Source organism: Nycticebus coucang, chromosome 5 (genome assembly GCF_027406575.1).
Source record: "Nycticebus coucang isolate mNycCou1 chromosome 5, mNycCou1.pri, whole genome shotgun sequence".
Classification (NCBI taxonomy): Eukaryota; Metazoa; Chordata; class Mammalia; order Primates; family Lorisidae; genus Nycticebus; species Nycticebus coucang.
In genome coordinates this window covers 17,798,402-17,817,733 of record NC_069784.1, presented here as the reverse complement: position 1 = coordinate 17,817,733, position 19,332 = coordinate 17,798,402, and the positions used below count along the sequence as shown (strand labels likewise).

General features: G+C 40.5%; 2 protein-coding genes across 2 annotated transcripts in view; one reads left to right on the top strand and one right to left on the bottom strand.

The window, feature by feature from the left end:
- Positions 1 to 19,332, top strand: part of ODF2L (outer dense fiber of sperm tails 2 like) — a 127,406-nt gene that overhangs the window by 8,724 nt on the left and 99,350 nt on the right. The window contains exon 2 of the mRNA XM_053592814.1: positions 12,924 to 12,984. The gene's annotated coding sequence lies outside the window, so the exon portion shown is untranslated. The remainder of the gene's footprint in view (positions 1 to 12,923; positions 12,985 to 19,332) is intronic.
- The window catches only part of CLCA2 (chloride channel accessory 2), a 40,303-nt gene that overhangs the window by 11,353 nt on the left and 9,618 nt on the right, over positions 1 to 19,332 (bottom strand). Inside the window, exons 6-10 of the mRNA XM_053592805.1 lie at positions 17,254 to 17,481; positions 14,637 to 14,867; positions 12,899 to 13,076; positions 11,826 to 11,932; positions 8,780 to 9,004 (exon numbers count right to left, since the gene is read on the bottom strand). Coding sequence (XP_053448780.1) covers positions 8,780 to 9,004; positions 11,826 to 11,932; positions 12,899 to 13,076; positions 14,637 to 14,867; positions 17,254 to 17,481 — 969 coding nt within the window. The remainder of the gene's footprint in view (positions 1 to 8,779; positions 9,005 to 11,825; positions 11,933 to 12,898; positions 13,077 to 14,636; positions 14,868 to 17,253; positions 17,482 to 19,332) is intronic.

The window sequence follows — 19,332 nt, the reverse complement described above, 5'->3', positions numbered from 1 at the left end:
TCCAAATTAGTGCTGCTGCTCCTGATTAAACCCCAGAAGTAATGGGAGAAGCTCAACAGAGAAGAAGAGAAAAGCAGTGGGTAAGGTGGGACTCAGGTGGAGAGAGAAAATGTTCCACACCCTACCCTGCCCTCGTCTTGGGATTTTCCAGTGAAGTCATAAACTCATCGAGATCTAGCTCTCTCTGTTCTTTCCTGGAATCATCACATGGGTAACAGACATATGGCAGGACCTTCCACATCAAAGAGTTCTCTTTCAGTGTAATGAGTGTTTCCCTATGTAGCACCCAATCCAGACTAAGGTCAGGCAAAAGGACAAGAGCTAAGTGATGTGTCCCTGGCCCTCGTTCACAGATATGAAAGGAACATGATGAATTTGGAGAAAAGTTGAGTAGGAGCAGAGCATGGGGTGTTTGGGAGAAAGGGTGAGAGATCAATTTGGGCAGAAACCAGAACATGAAGGCTGCAATCTAGTAACCTCTTAGACTTTATCCTGAAACAGCAGACAGGTTGATCAGGTTTTGTGCTTCAGGAGCATCACCCTGGTAGAGATGAAGACAGGGTAGGAGGGATGACAATTGAGAGACAAGGAGGCGAGTTCAGAGGCTGTCCACAGTGATGGGAGCTGGGGCGTGAGTGGTGCAGGACAAGGCACTGAATTCAGGCAGTGCAATTCTGATCAATCCACAACCTTGCTTAGAACTTTAGTGGTTCCCTTTGACCTTCAGCATTCAAGCCCCTGTCCCCTTTCCTGTTGTGCAGAGCCCTTGCTGATACAGCTCCTGTATCTGTCTAGCCTCATCATGCCCCTCTGCATCCTTCATTCATATCCCCACCTTATGGCATATGTTCTTCCATCCTGAATTACTCACAGTTGTAGGAACAGCCATGTTCTTTTTCTCTAAATGCTGTTTCCTTTGCCCAGAATGTCATACACTTTCATTTTTATTTTATCTTGTTTTATTTTATTATTAAATCATAGCTGTGTACATTAATGCGATCATGGGGCACCATACACTGCTTTTATAGACTGTTTGACACATTTTCATCACACTGGTTAACATAGCCTTCCTGGCATTTTCTTAGTTATTGTGTTAAGACATTTACATTCCACATTTACAAAGTTTCACATATACCCTTGTAAGATGCACCACAGGTGTAATCCCACCAATCAGCCTCCCTCTGCCAATCCTCCCCCCTCCCTCCCCTCCCTCTCCCCCTTCCCCCTATTCTTAGGTTATTAACTGGGTTATAGCTTTCATGTGAAAGCCATAAATTAGTTTCATAGTAGGGCTGAGTACATTGGATACTTTTTCTTCCATTCTTGAGATACTTTACTAAGAAGAATATGTTCCAGCTCCATCCATGTAAACATGAAAGAGGTAAAGTCTCCATCTTTCTTTAAGGCTGCATAATATTCCATGGTGTACATATACCACAATTTATTAATCCATTCATGGATCGATGGGCACTTGGGCTTTTTCCATGACTTAGCAATTATGAATTGGGCTGCAATAAACATTCTGGTACAAATATCTTTGTTATAATAGATTTTTGGTCTTCTGGGTATATACCTAGTAGAGGAATTATAGGATTGAATGGCAGATCTATTTTTAGATCTCTAAGTGTTCTCCAAACATCTTTCCAAAAGGAATGTATTAATTTGCATTCCCACCAGCAGTGTAGAAGTGTTCCCTTTTCTCCACAACCACGACAACATCTCTGGTCTTGGGATTTTGTGATATGGGCTAATATTACTGGAGTTAGATGATATCTCAAAGTAGTTTTGATTTGCATTTCTCTGATGATTAAGGATGATGATAATTTTTTCATATGTCTGTAGGCTGTGTGCCTGTCTTCTTCAGAGAAGTTTCTCTTCAAGTCCCTTGCCCAGCCTGCGATGGGATCATTTGTTCTTTTCTTGCTTATACGTTTGAGTTCTCTGTGGGTTCTGGTTATTAAACCTTTGTCGGAGACATAGCCTGCAAATATCTTCTCCCATTCTGAGGGCTATCTGCTTGCTTTAATTACTGTGTTCTTGGCTGTGCAGAAGCTTTTCAGTTTGATCAGGTCCCAGTAGTGTATTTTTGAAGCTGCTTCAATTGCCCGGGGGATCCTCCTCATAAAATACTCGCCCAGACCGATTTCTTCAAGGGTTTTCCCTGCACTCTCCTCTAGTATTTTTATAGTTTCATGTCTTTCAAGTTTAAACCTTTAATCCAGTGAGAGTCTATCTTAGTTAATAGTGAAAGGCGTGGGTCCAATTTCAGTCTCCACAGGTTGCCAGCCAGTTCACCCAGCACCATTTGTTAAATAGGGAATCTTTTCCCCACTGAATGTTTTTAATTGGCTTGTCAAAGATCAAATAATGGTATGTAGCTGGATTCATCTCTTGGTTCTCTATTCTGTTCCAGACATCTACTTCTCTGTTTTTGTGCCAGTACCATGCTGTTTTGATCACTATCGATTTGTAGTATAGTCTGAGGTCTGGTAGCGTGATTCCTCCTGCTTTGTTTTTATTTCTGAGTAATGTCTTGGCTATTCGAGGTTTTTTCTAATTCCATATAAAATGAAGTATTGTTTTTTCAAGATCTTTAAAGTATGACAGTGGTGCTTTAATAGGATTACATTAAAATTGTATATTACTTTGGGTAGTATGGACATTTTAACAATGTTGATTCTTCCCAGCCATGAGCATGGTATGTTTTTCCATTTGTTAACATTTTCAGCTATTTCATAGTTCTCTTTGTAGAGATCTTTCACGTCCTTTGTTAAACTCCCAAATATTTCATCTTCTTTGGCACTACTGTGAATGGAATAGAGTCCTTAACTGTTTTTTCAGCTTGACTATTGTTGGTATATATAAAGGCTACTGATTTATGAATGTTGATTTTGTAACCTGAGACACTGCTGTATTCCTTGATCACTTCTAAGAGTTTTGTAGTAGAATCCCTGGTGTTTACCAGATATACGATCATATCATTTACAAAGAGCTAAAGTTTGATCTCTTCTGACCCTATATGGATATCCTTGATCGCCTTTTCTTTCCTAATTGCGATGGCCAAAACTACCATTACAATGTTAAAGAGCAGTAGAAACAATGGGAAGCCTTGTCGGTTCCTGATCTGAGTGGAAATGATTTCAATTTAACTCCATTCAATATGATATTGGCTGCGGGTTTGCTGTAGATGGCCTCTATCAGTTTAACAAATGTCCCTTCTATACCAATTTTCTTTCTTTTTTTTTTTTTTTTTTGTAGAGACAGAGTCTCACTGTACCCCCCTTGGGTAGAGTGTCATGACGTCACACGGCTCACAGCAACCTCTAACTCTTGGGCTCACGCGATTCTCTTGCCTCAGCCTCCCAAGCAGCTGGGACTACAGGTGCCCACCACAACGCCCGGCTATTTTTTTGTTGCAGTTTGGCCGGGGCTGGGTTTGAACCCACCACCCTCGGCATATGGGGCTGGCACCCTACTCACTGAACCACAGGCGCCGCCCTATACCAATTTTCTTAAATGTTCTGATCATGAAGGGATGCTGGATATTATCAAAAGCTTTTTCTGCATCAATCGAGAAAATCATATGGTCTTTGTTTTTTAATTTGTTTATGTGCTGAATTATACTTATAGATTTATGTATATTGAACAAGCCTTGAGACCCTGGGATAAAACCGACTTGGTCATGATGTATAATTTGTTTGATGTATTGCTGAATTCTGTTTGTTAGGATCTTGTTGAATATTTTTGCATCTATATTCATTAGTGATATTGGTCTATAATTTTCTTTTCTTGTTGGGTCTTTTCCTGGTTTGGGAGTCAGGGTGATGTTTGCTTCATAGAACATGTTTAGTAGTTTTCCTTCTTTTTCTGCATTTTGGAACAGGTTGAGTAATATAGGTACTAGTTCCTCTTTAAAGGTTTGGTAGAATTCTGACGTGAAGCTATCTGGTCCTGGCTTTTCTTTTCAGGGAGATTTTGTATGGTTGATGCTATTTCAGAACTTGATATTGGCCTGTTCAACATTTCCACTTGATTCTGGCTAAGTCTTGGAAGGTGACATGCTTCCAAGTATTGGCCAATTTCCTTCAGATTTTCATATTTCTGAGAATAAAGTTTCTTATAATATTCATTAAGAATTTTTGAATTTCTGAGGAGTCTGTTGTTATTTCATCTTTGTTGTTTCTGATTGATGAGATTAGAGATTTTACTCTTTTTTTCCTGGTTAGGTTAGCCAAAGGTTTATCTATTTTATTGATCTTTTCAAAAAACCAACTTTTTGATTTATTGATCTGTTGTATAATTCTTTTGTTTTCAGTTTCATTTAATTCTGCTCTAATTTTGGTTATTTCTTTTCTTCTATTGTGTTTGGGGTTGGAATGTTCTTCCTTTTCCAGTTGCTTGAGATGTCCCATTAAGTTATTAACTTCCTCTCTTTCCGTTCTCTTGAGGAAGGCTTGCAGTGCTATAAATTTCCCTCTTAGGACTGCCTTTGTGGTATCCAGAGGTTCTGATAATTCATGTCTTCATTGTTGTTTTGTTCCAAAAATTTGGAAATTTCCTTCTTAATCTCATCTCTGACCCAGCTATCATTCAGCATAAGGTTATTTAACTTCCATGTTTTTGCATGAATATGCAGATTTCTGTTGTTACTGAGCTCAACTTTTATTCCATGATGGTCCGAGAACATGCAAGGAATAATTTCTATTCCTTTAAATTTACTGAGGTTAGACTTGTGACCTAAGATGTGATTGATTTTGGAGTATGTTCTGTGGGCTGATGAGAAGTATGTGTATTCAGTTTTGTTGGAATAAAATGTTTTGTAGATGTCTGCTAAATCCAAATGTTGGATGGTTAGGTTTAAATCTAAGATTTCTTTGCTCAGCTTCTTATTGGAGGATCTATCCAACACTGCCAAAGGAGTGTTGAAATCTCCGACTATTATGGAGCTGGAGGAAATCAAGTTGCTCATGTCTGTTAGAGTTTCTTTTATAAATTGTGGTGCATTCTGGTTGGGTACATAGATATTAATAATTGAAATCTCATCATATTGAGTATTACCCTTTACAAATAATGAAGTGACCGTTCTTATCCTTCCTTACTTTTGTTGGTTTAAAGCCTATTGTGTCTGCAAATAGAATTGCAACACTTGCTTTTTTCTGACTACCATTTGCCTGAAATATGGATGACCATCCTTTCACCCTGTGTCCATATTTATCTTTTAAGGTAAGATGTGACTTTTGTATGCAGCAAATATCTGGCCTGAGTTTTTGTATCCAGTCAGCTAACCTGCGCCTCTTTAGAGGACAGTTTAAGCCGTTCACATTAAGGGATAATATTGATAAGTCTGGTAAAAATTTGGGTATAGAGTTTTTCAAAAGTTCAGTGGACATTTTTAATCCTTTCACCACTGTGGAAGTTGGAGTTTGATCAAAAGTTTCTGAGTGAGTTTACTTTTGTGGTAGAGGATTGGGCTGGTCATTATGGAGGATAGGTCTGAGAATATCCTGAAGAGGTGGTTTGGTTATGGCAAATTTCTTCAACATATGAAAGTCATTAAAGTATTTAATTTCTCCATCATAAATGAAACTCAGTTTAGCTGGATACAGGATCTGGGGTTGAAAGTTATTTTGCTTTAGGAGATTAAAAGTCAATGACCACCCTCTTCTGGCTTGAAAAGTTTCAGCAGAGAGATCTGCAGTCATTCTGATATTCTTCCTTTTGTAGGTAACGGATTTCTTACAACTGGCTGCTTTCAGAATTTTCTCCTTCATATTAACTTTAGTGAAGTTAATTATGATATGCCTGGGGGATGTCTTATTCGGATTGAGTCATTCTGGGGTTCTGAAACTGTCTGCTATCTGAATTTCAGAATCTCTTGGTATGTCTGGAAAATTCTCTTTCATAATTTCATGGAGAAGGGCCTCTGTGCCTTGCGAGGCCACTTCATCACTTTCAGGGATTTCAGTGAGGTGGATATTAGCCTTTTTCGAATTATCTCAGAGCTCTCTGAGAGAATGATCTATTTTTGCTCTCCATTTCTCTTCTTCTTTGAGAATTTGGGAGTGTTCAAAAGCTTCGTCTTCAATGTCAGAAATCCTTTCTTCTGCTTGCTCCACTCTGTTACTGAGGGATTCTACTGTATTTGTCAGATCTTTGAGGGCTGCAATTCTTGCTTCAGTGCGTCAAAATATTTGGTGGTTTTGTCTTTAAATTCATTAATTTCTTGAGACAACTTTTGAATTTCTCCTCGAATTTCTAATTCCAAATTTTCCTCCATTTATTAATCTTGTTTGCATTCCAAATTCTGAATTCGATTTCTGACATGTTGGCCAGCTGTTTATGAATAGGATCTTTAGTTACATCTGCCATATCTTTTCTTGGGGGGGTTGATCTATTCTGGTTATTCATGTTACCAGAGTATTTCTGCTGATTCCCCCCTATGATTATTTTACACTGTTTGACTTTTCCCCTGGATTTTTGTCAAGGACCTGTACACTGCTACAGCCTGAGAAACTGGGGACCTGTTTGGTGTGGTGGGGCTAAGTGGTTCTGTCTTGTTTTCAGCTGGTCTCTGTCTGACCATAGTAACACAGTTACTCTGGGTTGAAGTCTCAGCTGTGGAGAAATACCAGCAATTAAGTCCCTGCCCCTCACAGGCAACAATTGGAAAAGGAATATCAAACCTTCCTACAACCACATACCCAGGGCACCACTTGGATAGTCCTCGAGTGATTGGCTCAGTTCAAAAGGTCCAAATCAATTGTCTCAGTCAACACCTGTCTCAGGTGGGATAGTTTAAAAGGTCTCACAGGTGTCTGCTGACAACTCAAATATGACTTTCTCCGGTGCTCCATGAAGTCAGGAGGAGCGACCCAGGAAATAGATCAGTCTGGGAAGGTTGATGCCTCTTTCCCCACCTTGCATCTCTGTCACACCCAGTCACTGATAGCTCCGCAGGGCTGTGACCCAGTTGCCTTTAGTGAGCAGATACTCCAGGGGTTTGTACCTGCCTGAATCACAAGGAAATTTTTATCTGCTCAGCCAGGCCACTGCTCTCTGCCTCTATCCAGCAGGGGGCCTTGAGGCCTGACAACCTTTGGTGCTTGATGGAGGCTGGGGGGTGTTCACTCAGTTCCAGCCACGCCCCTGATTGATGTTACTGACAGAACAGAACAACTTTGCGGGAATTTGCTTCTGTCCTTGCTAAATTCCCCTGCAGAAGAGAAGCTGTTTTGAGTTCCCAGAACCTGTGCCTCAGGCCCTGTCTTTGCTCCTGCAGGTTTGTATTCGCAGCACAGTTGTCAGTTCTAGCTTCCTGCCTTCCTTTGTCTATAGGCTGATGATCCCCTGAGGGCTGGGTCCGTCTTAGGCTCAGTAAAGCGGTCCTCTGGGTCAGCCCCACCCTGGGAATTTCCCAGCTCTGTGTGTGCATTTTCTAGTCCCCTTGTTCCACCCAGGCTGGTACCACCACAGGCAAACCCTTTACTCACGGGGCCTTTATTTCCGTCCCAGATCTGTTCCGCGGTGGTTGCCACCTGAGAAGATGCCCGGCCTCCTCTGGTTGCCCAGGGAGACAGGGGGTGTGGCTTCGGAATATCTGGGAGTGAGCCCTATTGTTGCCAAAAATGGCTGCTGCTCTGTGCCACCGCTCCAGTGTGGTTCCCTCTCAGCTGACCGTCCTCTCCTTACTCCTGTGCTGCAGAATCAGCACTGACCAGCTGCAGTCTAGGCCCTGTCTACACTCCTCAAGAAATCACCCAAGAATCTGGACAGTTTGGGGACAGGCCTTCAGACCTCAGAGTGAGAGTGGAGGGGAGTACTGGGAGCTCAGAATTGCAGGTAGAGAATATATACAGTTCTACATGGTTTTATGCCTGGCAGGAGAACACCGTGGCACCCTAGTAGGGGAGGTAGGTCCAGCTTTTACAGGGTCTCTCCCATGAAGTGTAGTGGGAGGACCTTTGAATTCTGCTCGTTTGTTTGTGGGGCACTCTGAGCCATTCTCATGGGGAGGGGACTTTGTACCTTTTGTTTGTATCCTTGGATGTTGCAGCTCACTTCAGCAGGGTTGATGTGCGTTCTTCAACCTTCTCTCTTGGTGCAACTCTAATCCACGAGGTTATTTGCTAAATCTCTGTCCTTTAACTCTCCTTGTGTATGGGAGCCTCCAGAACTTGGAACTGAGCTCCCCGGAGCCACACAGGGCATCCATGGGGGCGAGGGGTGGTGGCAGCGAGGAAGGAGGCGAGTGCTCCCATACACACTTTCTTGCTTCTTTATTCTTTATATTTCCATTGTGATGTCTTCACTTCCAGGAAACATTCTCCTTCCCATCCCCCTGTATGCTCTGACACTACCCCAAGCTTGCTCCTAGCTTGATGTTTTACTATAAAGTAATTAGAACAAGACCCAACAATATAGTAGGTACTCAAAAACATATGTATTGCATATATTCATATTATAAATTTTAGGTACAGATTTTTCCTAAGCACATAGGTGAGTATGGCTATAAAGATTATGTAAGGAAAGATGTAGGCTAGAAAAAAACTTTTACTACTAGTATAAATATTAATTTACACTGTGGAATTGAGAAGCATTTGATAATGTTTAAAGTTTTGAACTTTAGTTGTTCCTTTTAAATTTTGAACAGTAACAAAATTCCCTCAAATTTAAAGTTTTGATATATCAAAACAAAATTTTCTTTACACAATGCATTTAATTATGTGATTCAGTTGAAAGGCATGTAATTGGCTAAATATTGTCAGCTCACGTCACTTACCTTAGCAGTTCCTGGAATCCAGAGGCCAGCTGTCCGAAGAGCTAGATTGGTGATAAAATTATTTGTGTGGTATTTTCTTCCATCAGGATCAAATAATGTAATCTCAGGGAGCCTGCTGGTCTGCCATGTAACTAGAAATACAGTGTCATTGCCCACACCACTATCCATGGTCACAGTGTTTTTCAGTTGGTGGTGAGGCTGAACATTTTCACCCACACTTTCTAGCTGTTAAAGAGAATATAGGTAAGAGTTTCCAGCAGATGCATAATCACTTCATCTTTTTCTTTACTTTTGTGATAAACAAAAATGAATTGGCAAAAGCAAAAATAATTTAATTCTGGCATGTATTATAGTTGTATAAATCATTTTTCATATAAAAATACTTTACCAAAGCAAAATACTGTTCATTATTTGAGTTCAGTAAATTTAAAATATTCGGTTATAGTTAAAACAAACATCATTTCATTATCCTTTATCAAGAAATTTTAAGTATTCTCACAATGGCTGCCTGTGACCCAGAGCCAAACACTATTAGCTCTGTCTGGCTCAGCGGCTCAGACTGGGGCCCTAGACAAAGGCCAAAGTTCTCCGCACTCCCGCTCAGGCTCTCCCCAAGGCAGTTCAGCTGAGTGCCAAGTCCAAAGACACCAAAACAGTTCACAGGATGGCGATCCAGTTCGCCCAGGAGTGGCTATGACTGACCTTGCCACTGGCCTGTATGCATATGGAGCCATTATGGCCGGATTGATACAAAGATATAAAACCGGAAAAGGACTGTTCATTGATTGTAACCTACTGTCATCTCAGGTGGCATGTTTGACCCATGTAGCTGCTAATTATCTTATTGGCCAAAAGGAAGCCAAACGTTGGGGCACAGCTCACGGCAGTATTGTTCCTTACCAGAGACAGAGTTTCACTTTATGGCCCTCAGTAGAGTGCCATGGCATCACACAGATCACAGCAACCTCCAACTCCTGGGCTTAAGCGATTCTCTTGCCTCAGCCTTCCGAGTAGCTGGGATACAGGCGCCCGCCACAACGCCCGGCTATTTTTTTGTTGCAGTTTGGCCGGGGCCGGGTTTGAACCTGCCACCCTCGGTATATGGGGCCGGTGCCTTACCAACTGAGCCACAGGCGCCGCCCAAGTCCTTTGAATCTTTGTTTGGTTTCTGTTTAGAGGATCTGTCCAGTTCTGTATGGGGGTGTTAGAGTCCCTGACTATTATGGTGTCATGGGATATCATATTGCTCAGACCCATCAAAAGTCTGTTTTGTAAATCTGGGAGCATTTAAGTTGGGCGAATAAATATTTAAAATCGAAAAAAAAAAAAAAAAAGAAATTTTAAGTATTCTCATTATCCTCATCCAAATCAACATTGGTCTCAGATCACCAATTACAATAACAAGCTTTTTAAAAGTTTTGTTTGAGACTGTGCTTTAATTCTGTTAATTTGAATATGACCTGCCCAGATACTTTTACATATTTTAATAAGAAAAAAATGGGTTTGGGGAAGGTTTTGGAACATTAAAAATCATTTAGCCATTGACAATAAGACCTGTAGGTTCATGTATACATGTGTGTGACTTGTACAGAGTGAAGTACACGTGCCTGGCACCAAGCTAAGTGCTTCACATATATTATCTCATTGGTCCTTGTGAAAACCTCTGATAAAAGTGCTATTGTTATCCACATTTTATAGATGGGAAGGTTTAGGCTTAGAGTAGTAATTTACCAGGGTCCCCTAGTAAGGAGGTGGAACTAGGAAAACACCCAGGCAGGCTGACATCAGAACCCCTGCATTTAATCACTGTCTACTCACAATGGAGACCAGTCTGTAAATAACTTTGAAAATTTACATTTATTAAATAAACACATTATTAACTCTTTGTAAAAATCGCTCAAACCTAGAAAGCATAACAAACTACATTGGTGGATGGCAGAAAGACATTGTAGATTACTTGTTCAATTTAACAAGTGGTTGTGGATTGATGACTACTGTGCCACACTCTGTGGGGCTCTGGGCGCCACAGGGATGTAGACGACGTTCCTGACCTCAGTCTCACATAGAAACAACTAGGGGGAAGCTGCCGAGTTTGGGAATCCTAAGGTTAATTTGAACTCATGTGAATAATATTGTACATTCTATTTGTTTTTTACTTTTTAGAATATTCATCTTTTTTCCATATTGCTGAAGAGGAAATCATGGAATATAAAGATTATTGACTATTATCAGCAGAAGAATAGTAGTGTAGTCTAATTTGCAATAATATATTGCCATTTCTAATTCACTTGTTTTTACTTCTAATGGTGGAATTGTGGTTATGACCTTGACTGTGTACATATAATCTCCATGTTAAATATGTCTTGATGATAATTTACTGACTGCATCGTTCACAACAAGTCATAAACTTGGCAGGTTCACTTACCATCTGTTAGGAAACTACAGATGGGATTATCTTCAAAACATTATTCAGTTATATCCAAGATATTTTTAAAGTACTTAGAATGAAAAAAAATTGGTCCTTTAATACTTAATTAGAAGAAGCTTTTATGAGCAAAAATCAAGTAAATTGTAACTGAAGGGATATTTAGAAATATTTAGAATTTAATGAAATAGTTGATAATCCTTATATGAGGGAAGAGTTTTAAAGATGTTAAAAAAGCCAAAAAAAAAAAAAAATAAGATGGATTCTGATTTATGGAAAGTTATTATGGCACTAAAAAAACCAGTTTCTTATTTTTCTTCTGGGCCTTCCCTTTACCTTGCCCACAGCTGCATTTGAGCCACAGGAAAGAGCAAGCTTTGCTCACAGACCTTTAAAAGCTGAGGTAGCAATTACAGACCCTGGCTCCTAGAGCTGAGAAGGACAGTCACCAGGTGAAAAGGAAGCCAGGCTCTGATGATGCCAAGAAGCTCACTGAAAGCCACACAGACTATTGCATATTCAAATCAGGTTAATGAGGCACTCAGCACAATTCATCAATTCCCTCACCTCCATTTCCCTCTCACCCTCCATCTGTAAATAAAACATTGAGAAAATTCCAACCTGAATATGTTGCTGAAAAATATCTCCAGTTCCGGAGGAAATTCTACTGAAAGCGTCAATCAAGCTATTGGAATCTGATTTATCTGGAACAAAGAACTTTAAGCCTCCTGAAATACATGATTAGATGTTAACTATTAAAATGGATCTGTAAGACAAAAAGTAAAAGGTTAGGCCTTTCCCAACAAACTTCTTTGCTTTAGACTGCAACGGTTCTCAACCTGTAGGTTGCGGCCCCTTTGCGGGGGTCTCCTGCATATCAGAGATTTACATTACGATTCATAACTAGCAAAATTACAGTGATGAAGTAGCAATGAACATAATTTTATGGTTGGGGGTCACCACAACATGAGGAACTGTATTAAAGGGTCGTGGCATTAGGAAGGTTGAGAACCACTGCTCTGGAGTGTTAGTTTGAGGAAGGAGGAGCTAGATAACCACTTGGTCTGTGGGCCCAGGTAGTGGTTTCAGCTGTCTACTCACAGCTGTATTGTGAGGGCCGAGAAGAACTCTGCCTGATCACAGAACTCACTATTAACTAGTCTTGTCCTTAAGATAATTCCTAGATAATTTAATTGCTATCTATTGTATTTATATTGCTATATATTTACCTTTAATTTCCAAAAACATCATTTAAAGAAATAATTCAACAAAACCTAAATGTCTGTATCAAAGTAGCCTATCCAGTTTTTTTCCACTGAATATAAGGAATATGTGGTCAAATTATTCTAAGCCTCAGAAAGACATGTATTTTACAACACTGTGTATATCTTTATCACAGCAATTAGTACACGTAATCTTTAATATATTTTTTAGCTGTGTGATTATACATTATTCAGGCTGGTTTAACAAAGAAATTAGAAAACTATTATTTTTACTGGATGAATTTAATTAGGAATTTCTAGGGAAAATGTAAAAAGATTATGAGCAAAATTTTGACATATTTTAGCAATAAATTTAATGTATTTTGAAGAAAACCATTTTTTTAATTAAGCCATATAATCTGAGTTTCATGGTTGTGCTTTGAATAATCAAGTTAAAAGGAAATGCTCTATATGTTTTTAAAAGTGTATTACCTGTAAGATGTGCTAATTCTTCCAGGTCGGGGGCCGCAGATGAACCCAGGGTGATGGAGTGCACGGTGGAGCCGCTGCTGAGGACGGTGAGGAAGCAGTTGCTGATACGCTTGTCATCCCCACTGGTCACTAAAATCATCACTGAGCCATAGGCTTTTCCATTCAGTTTTTCCACCACCTGAGCGTAGATTATCAGTTATTTGGGAGGAGTTGTCATTCACATTGCTCTACTGAGCAGAGGAATTCACTCTCATTCCCTATTCCCTTCAAACACACCTATTAGCTCTGGGTAGCTCCCTGGACTGTGTCCAGCCCCTCAGTCTTTTTTTTTTTTTTTTTTAAGGGCAGAATCTCATTTTGTCACCCTTATCAGAGTGCCCTAGCGTCATAGCTCACAGCAATCTCTAACTCTTGGGCTCAAGCAATCCTCTTGCCTCAGCCTCCCGAGTAGCTGGGACTACCAGAGCCCACCCCAACAACTGGGTATTTTTGGTTTTTTAGAGATGGGGTCTCACTGTTGCTCAGGCTGGTCTTGAACTCCTGAGCTCAGGCAATCCACCTGCCTTGGCCCCACAAACTGATGGGACTACTGGTGTGAGCAACCGCACTCCACCCTGCCCCTCTGTCTTCGCTTCATTCATCACAGCACGTGTTTCCCAAAGGCTACTGCTGGTTTGCTTGTGGGCAGGGACTTCTCCTATTTTGAATCACCATGAGGTGCTCATTGTTTAGAACAGTCTCCACCATGAGGATTTGGGGTACATTGCTGTGGGAGAGCCTGGACTCTGAGATCCAGCAAGTCACTAACGAGAGAGGGCCCACAGCAACCTTGTTCCCAGCCTTGGCCAGGCATTGGAGCCAGATGGAGAGCTTTAAAAATTTGTAGTGGCTCACGCCATACCCCTGATTAATTATGTCAGCATCTCTGGCATCAGGATTTTTAATCCCCAGGTGGTTTCACTGGTCAGCCAAGGTGGAGAAACGCTTGCTTATATGTAGCAACAACAGAAGCTGACGTGTCTTGTTTTCCTGTCAGATACTCCATGCTTGGCTGCATCCCTGGTGCTGAGTCCAAACCTGTGTTGATGTAGGTGAACTCTAGGATTCCTGAAACATCTCTCTGGCCTTTGCATATATTTGAGGTTTAGTGTTGCTACAGGCAGAAGCTAGACACATTGATTTTTGACTGGAAAACCCAGGGGTAAAAATGGCCACAACTGGGACAGTCCCAAAATGGGCAGGGACAGTTTATTTATTTATTCATTCATTTCTTTATTTTTGAGACAGAGTCTCACTCTGTCACCTTGGGTAGAGTGCTGTGGTGTCATACATAGCTCACAGCTACCTCAAACTCTTGGGCCCAAGCAATCCTCTTCCCTCAGCCTCCCAAGTAGCTGGGACTGCAGGTGGCCACCACCATGCCCAGCTATGATAGCAACAGTTTAGTAAGTGCCCAGATGAGGTTTAAGTCCTCTCGTCTTGGCCATTGTGTCTGTTTATTTACTCTTTCTTCCAGCAAGCATTTATCAAGCAACTATTATGAATCGGGTGCTTTGCTCAGCACAGGGAGTACAATGGTGAACAAGACATGGTTTCTGACTTTAAGATAATCTTTCACTACTCTCCGTATTTGAGGCTGGTGTGACCAAATATCATGGATTCCCCACAGAAGAAACCTCATATACTAATGAGGGAAAGGAAAGTGAGGTGATTCAAGGCTTAGGATATGCCATCATACCTCAAATCCCTTCTTCAGCCCCAAACAGACACTGGCTTCTGCTCCGGCGGACACAGTGGTGGGCAGCTGTGAAACCAGCAGCTTCCGGTCATCACTGGTGTTAATTTGGCGTAGCTGGGCTCTGATCTCCCCTTTGCTGCTAAAATTAACAATGCCCACGAAGGTATGAATTTCAGCAATCTGCATCAAATAAAATTCTGCTGCTTGTTGCACTTGTAGAAGTCTGTCAGCCTGTGTCCCGTGGAGGAAAAGAGAAGGTAGACCAAAGTGTGACACAACTCGTTAGCAAACATCTCTGTTACTTCTTTAGAGTTGTTGGATAGTTGCTTTCTGAGTTGTGAACGGTGACATAATGTTAGAATATTATTCGATTTATTATAGGCTTAAAAATGCAATGCTTTTCGGGGTTAGGGGGATGGTTTGGAACGCTGCCCCAACAAGCTGTTTGTAATTTATAACTCTTTACAAACACATACCCCCACTATTTCTCTCCAACCCAGAATTCAAAGATTTATGAAACCAGCTGAAACTAGGTTTGTGACTGCTTCTTTTAAAATTCAGGCTGGGTAAAAGGAAACATTGCAAGGAGACCTTGTAACAGTAGGAAAGGGCAGCAGTCAGTGCGTCTAGTATCTGTCCTGGCACTAACTTCTCTTACTGTGGTCATCTTAGGCTGGTCAGTTCATCTGTAAGAGGGGATGCTATCTTCCTTGTTTATTAACTTAAAATTGCTCTAACGATCACCTAAGATATGTACATATGTGATAATATAGTTATACCATGAAGTACTACCAATATAAAGTACAGTCCCTGAGTTACAAACATCTGACTTACTACTCACACTTAAAAATGGAGGCTATTACAGGTAATATGTAAATGTACCTGTTTACAGGTATACTATTTATACACAAATTCAGATGAAGAACAAACCTACAGAGCATATCTCATTCATAACCCGGGGACTACCTGTCATATTAGTGCCCAGGTTTGTGCAAGGGATGCTGCTGATTCAAGCACTAGCCTCACTTGTTTTGAAGGCTGCGGGGAAAGAAAAAGCAGCAGCCAGCTGGGCTCCAAGGACTGCCTGTTCAGTGACAACTGTGATGTCTATCCCCAACCCAGGCATTACTTTAAATATCTGGGCCTGCTTTCACACTTCTTTTTTTTTTTTGTGATTTTTGGCCAGGACTGGGTTTGAACCCACCACCTCTGGCATATGGGACCAGCACTCTAGAGTCCTTTGAGCCACAGGCACTTCTTAAGACAGATCACCAATTTAACGTCTCACAGGTACCTCAGACTCCACATGCTTTGAATTCATTGCCTCTCTTCCTGAATATCCTTTCTCTTACAATATTGGGAGGTGAGTTTGTAAAGGGGATAAAACAAAGACTTCGAACCCTGCCTTCAACCTTTGCTAATTATGTGACCATGGAAAAATCTCTTCTCTTTTTACCTTCAATTTTCTCATCTGCAAAATGGATACTGAGTAAGCTATTGCCACTATCACAGTCACACATCAACATGCCCAATCATGATCTCTGCTTCCATCAGTTAAGCTAGAAACCTGAGACTCTCTTCTGCCACTCTTGCTACCAGCCCTCGTAACATTGAATTGGTCCTATCAGTGCAACATCTTAAATTTCTCTCAATCTGTACCTTGTCTCTGTCCCACCTGCCGCTTCTCAGCTCCACCCATTGTCAATGGTGTTAGTTATAGACATTCGAATCAATTCCCTTCCCTTGAATAAGCCCTTTTAATTTTGCCTCTTGGCCACTACACACATTCTTTCCTTCCTAAGACCAGGTAGTGAGCCATAGTTGGGTGACCTTTGGCATAGATAATAGTAAAAAATAGAAAAAACTGTAATTGATGAGTTTTGAGCAGTTAGGACATGTATTTTAAAATATTTTATTTAATTGTAAATGTACATAGTTTAATTATTAATTAATGGCTGTGTTTAATAACTGGTTGACAAATTTCCTAAGAATTTAATAACTGAATCGTATTATCTTATGAGAAAACCGTGCTTCAGAGAGGTCATCTTGCTCTTTATTACACAGACAGGAAGTGAAGGAGCCAGGACTTAAAGCACATCTGCTTGATCCCTGAGACTTAGCCTGTAATCACTCTCTGAGAACTAGAGTTTTCAAGGGTGGATTACTAGGAAGCTGAAAGATCACCAGAATACTGAGATATATGTCTCTTGTGCATAGTGATATGGAAAATACACACATAATGGTCATGGATGTTCCCTTCAAAATCAGTGCACTGGGAATGTCTAGGACTGGGAATGTCTACCAGTAGCATAATATGATCAGACAGGAGCTTTTCGTTACATGTCAGAATTTTGGAAAAGGGTCTTGGTTGGAAAAAGTTGTAATTAGTAGCAAAAATGAGGGTTAGGAATTATCTGTGAATTTCATTTACCTACATTATCTCAATTTCTGGGCCACATTCTGAATTTGTTTCTCCCATCCTTGAGAAAATAAGATGTCCTTGACTCCTGCAAGCCTTTTTCCCCCCTTCCCCTTTACTCCTGAAAATAAAATGTATTAAAAACTGATAGGAAAGAAAGATAAATGACTTATAATCATTTTAGATCAAAAATGTTACCTCTGCCATCTTGCTAGACACATCCAGCACTAAACAGACCACTTTGTCACCAGCCTGTACAAGGGAGACTGTGGGAGGAGGTGGAAGCTCCGTCCCATTCACGGGAAAGGTGTAGTCGAAGTCAGCAGACTCTGTGATTACGTCCCATGTACTTCTGAGGCTACACATTTGGTTCTGTAGGTTTGGAGCTTCTTGGCTGTGAGTACTTGCATTACAGAAATCGACCACCTGGAAGAAGAATAGTCTATCAGAGAATAAAGGCTCTCCTTCCATAGCAGACATACTTTTCATTCTCAAGTAACAACAGAAAAAAAGAAAGGTTGAGTTGAAAGAAAGGAATTCAAAATGCTACAGTAATGTACTTCTCTCCTTTAAGACATCAAATTTACAAGTAAACCTTGGCATCCTTGCTTGAAACACCAGCACACTTACGATATTGAAAACAATTACTATTGAAATTTACTTTCACTTAGATAACAGAGAGCAGACCATATATGTGTGTGTGTATCTTAGTCTTAAAAAAAAATCTTCCTCCTTTCTTAACATATTGTGCTAAGAAAACACCCCAAGAGATGTTATCACATTGACTTATTCCTTGGAATTAGCTTTAATCACAGCCGTACCCTGTATTTGTTGACCAGGCAACATGTATTAATCTAGCTCAAATATTGATCTCTGTAAAAATAAGATAAGAAAGAAAACAACTTAAATCTACTTCCTGATCTCTCTTCCCTAATTTGGAAATGCAGATATTTTTAACAATACTGACTCTATGTCAGCACCCCACTTAAGGGCGTGGCTTGTGTTGGAAAATAACACTTCACCAGCTATTCCTGTTAGCAGGTAGAGTTGATACTTCTGCTAACCCAGCTATGGGAGCTTACAGCTCAAAGGTACCTTATAGCTCAAAGATACTATGTAGACTTTCTCTCATCTCTAATTTCATAGATGAGGAAGATGAGGTTTCGAAAGGTTAATAACTGCTTAAAGACATAAGCTTCTTAGTAGGTGGAAATAGGAGCGAATCTAATTTCATTACGTTTTGGTTAACTCTTTTTCTTACATTTAATGACCACGGTTAGGGGATTGTGATACTTCTCAGACTGGATATTTATGAATGGGTCTGTCAAAGGATCATAAAGATAGTACCTAGTTACAAACCATGTGGATCAAATACATGGAGTTAGGTTGCCTTCAGATATTGAAACTATAAGTTAAAAACACAACAGATGGGACAAGAAATATGAAAAATTACCTTAAGGGCAAACAGTGATGCCTAGCCTTGACTAAAACCAGACCAAAGCCAAACTAAAAAAAAAAAAAGTTATCTAAAAAAAGAAAAAGAAAAAAAAAGACAGTGTCAAAACAAGGGGCACTGGTCAACCATGGAAACAAAGAGAAAAATTCGACAGAGCCATGAGTCTGTAGTGCTCTTAGCTTTGTGGAGAGATAGCACACAGATATGACTTTCAGGTTTTTGTGAACTTGGATAGATATATTAGGTCAAAAATACTGATGCCACTAAGACTCAGAATCACCTAACGCTCTCCTTTCTGACTCCATACTCTTAGAGCAGCTTCTGGTGAGATTTTGGCTGTTCAATGTTGCTTTATTTAGAGAGATGAACTGGCCAGAAGCTGCAAGTATGAGATCCCTATGATAGAATATGCTTTTAAAATGTTTATTAATTATTATTATTATTGTTATTTTAGACAGAATCTCACTCTGTCACCCTGGGTAGAGTGCCATGGCGACAACCTAGCTCACAGCAACCTGAAACTCCTGGGCCAAAGCAATTCTCTTGCCTCAGCCTTCTGAGTAGATGGGACTACAGGTACCCTCCACCATGCCCAGCTGATTTTTCTTATTTTTTTAGTAGAGATGGAGTCTCTCTTGCTCAAGCTGGTCTTGAACTCCTGAGCTCAAGCAATCCTCCCATGTTGGCCTCCCAGACTGCTAGGATTACAGGTGTGAGCCACTGTGCCTGGCCTAAAGTAATAATTTAAAAATAGTGTTTTGGGTTTGTACACTAGTCTCCTGTCAGATAGCCTGGAACTATCAAGGTCGGGTTTCTAAGAC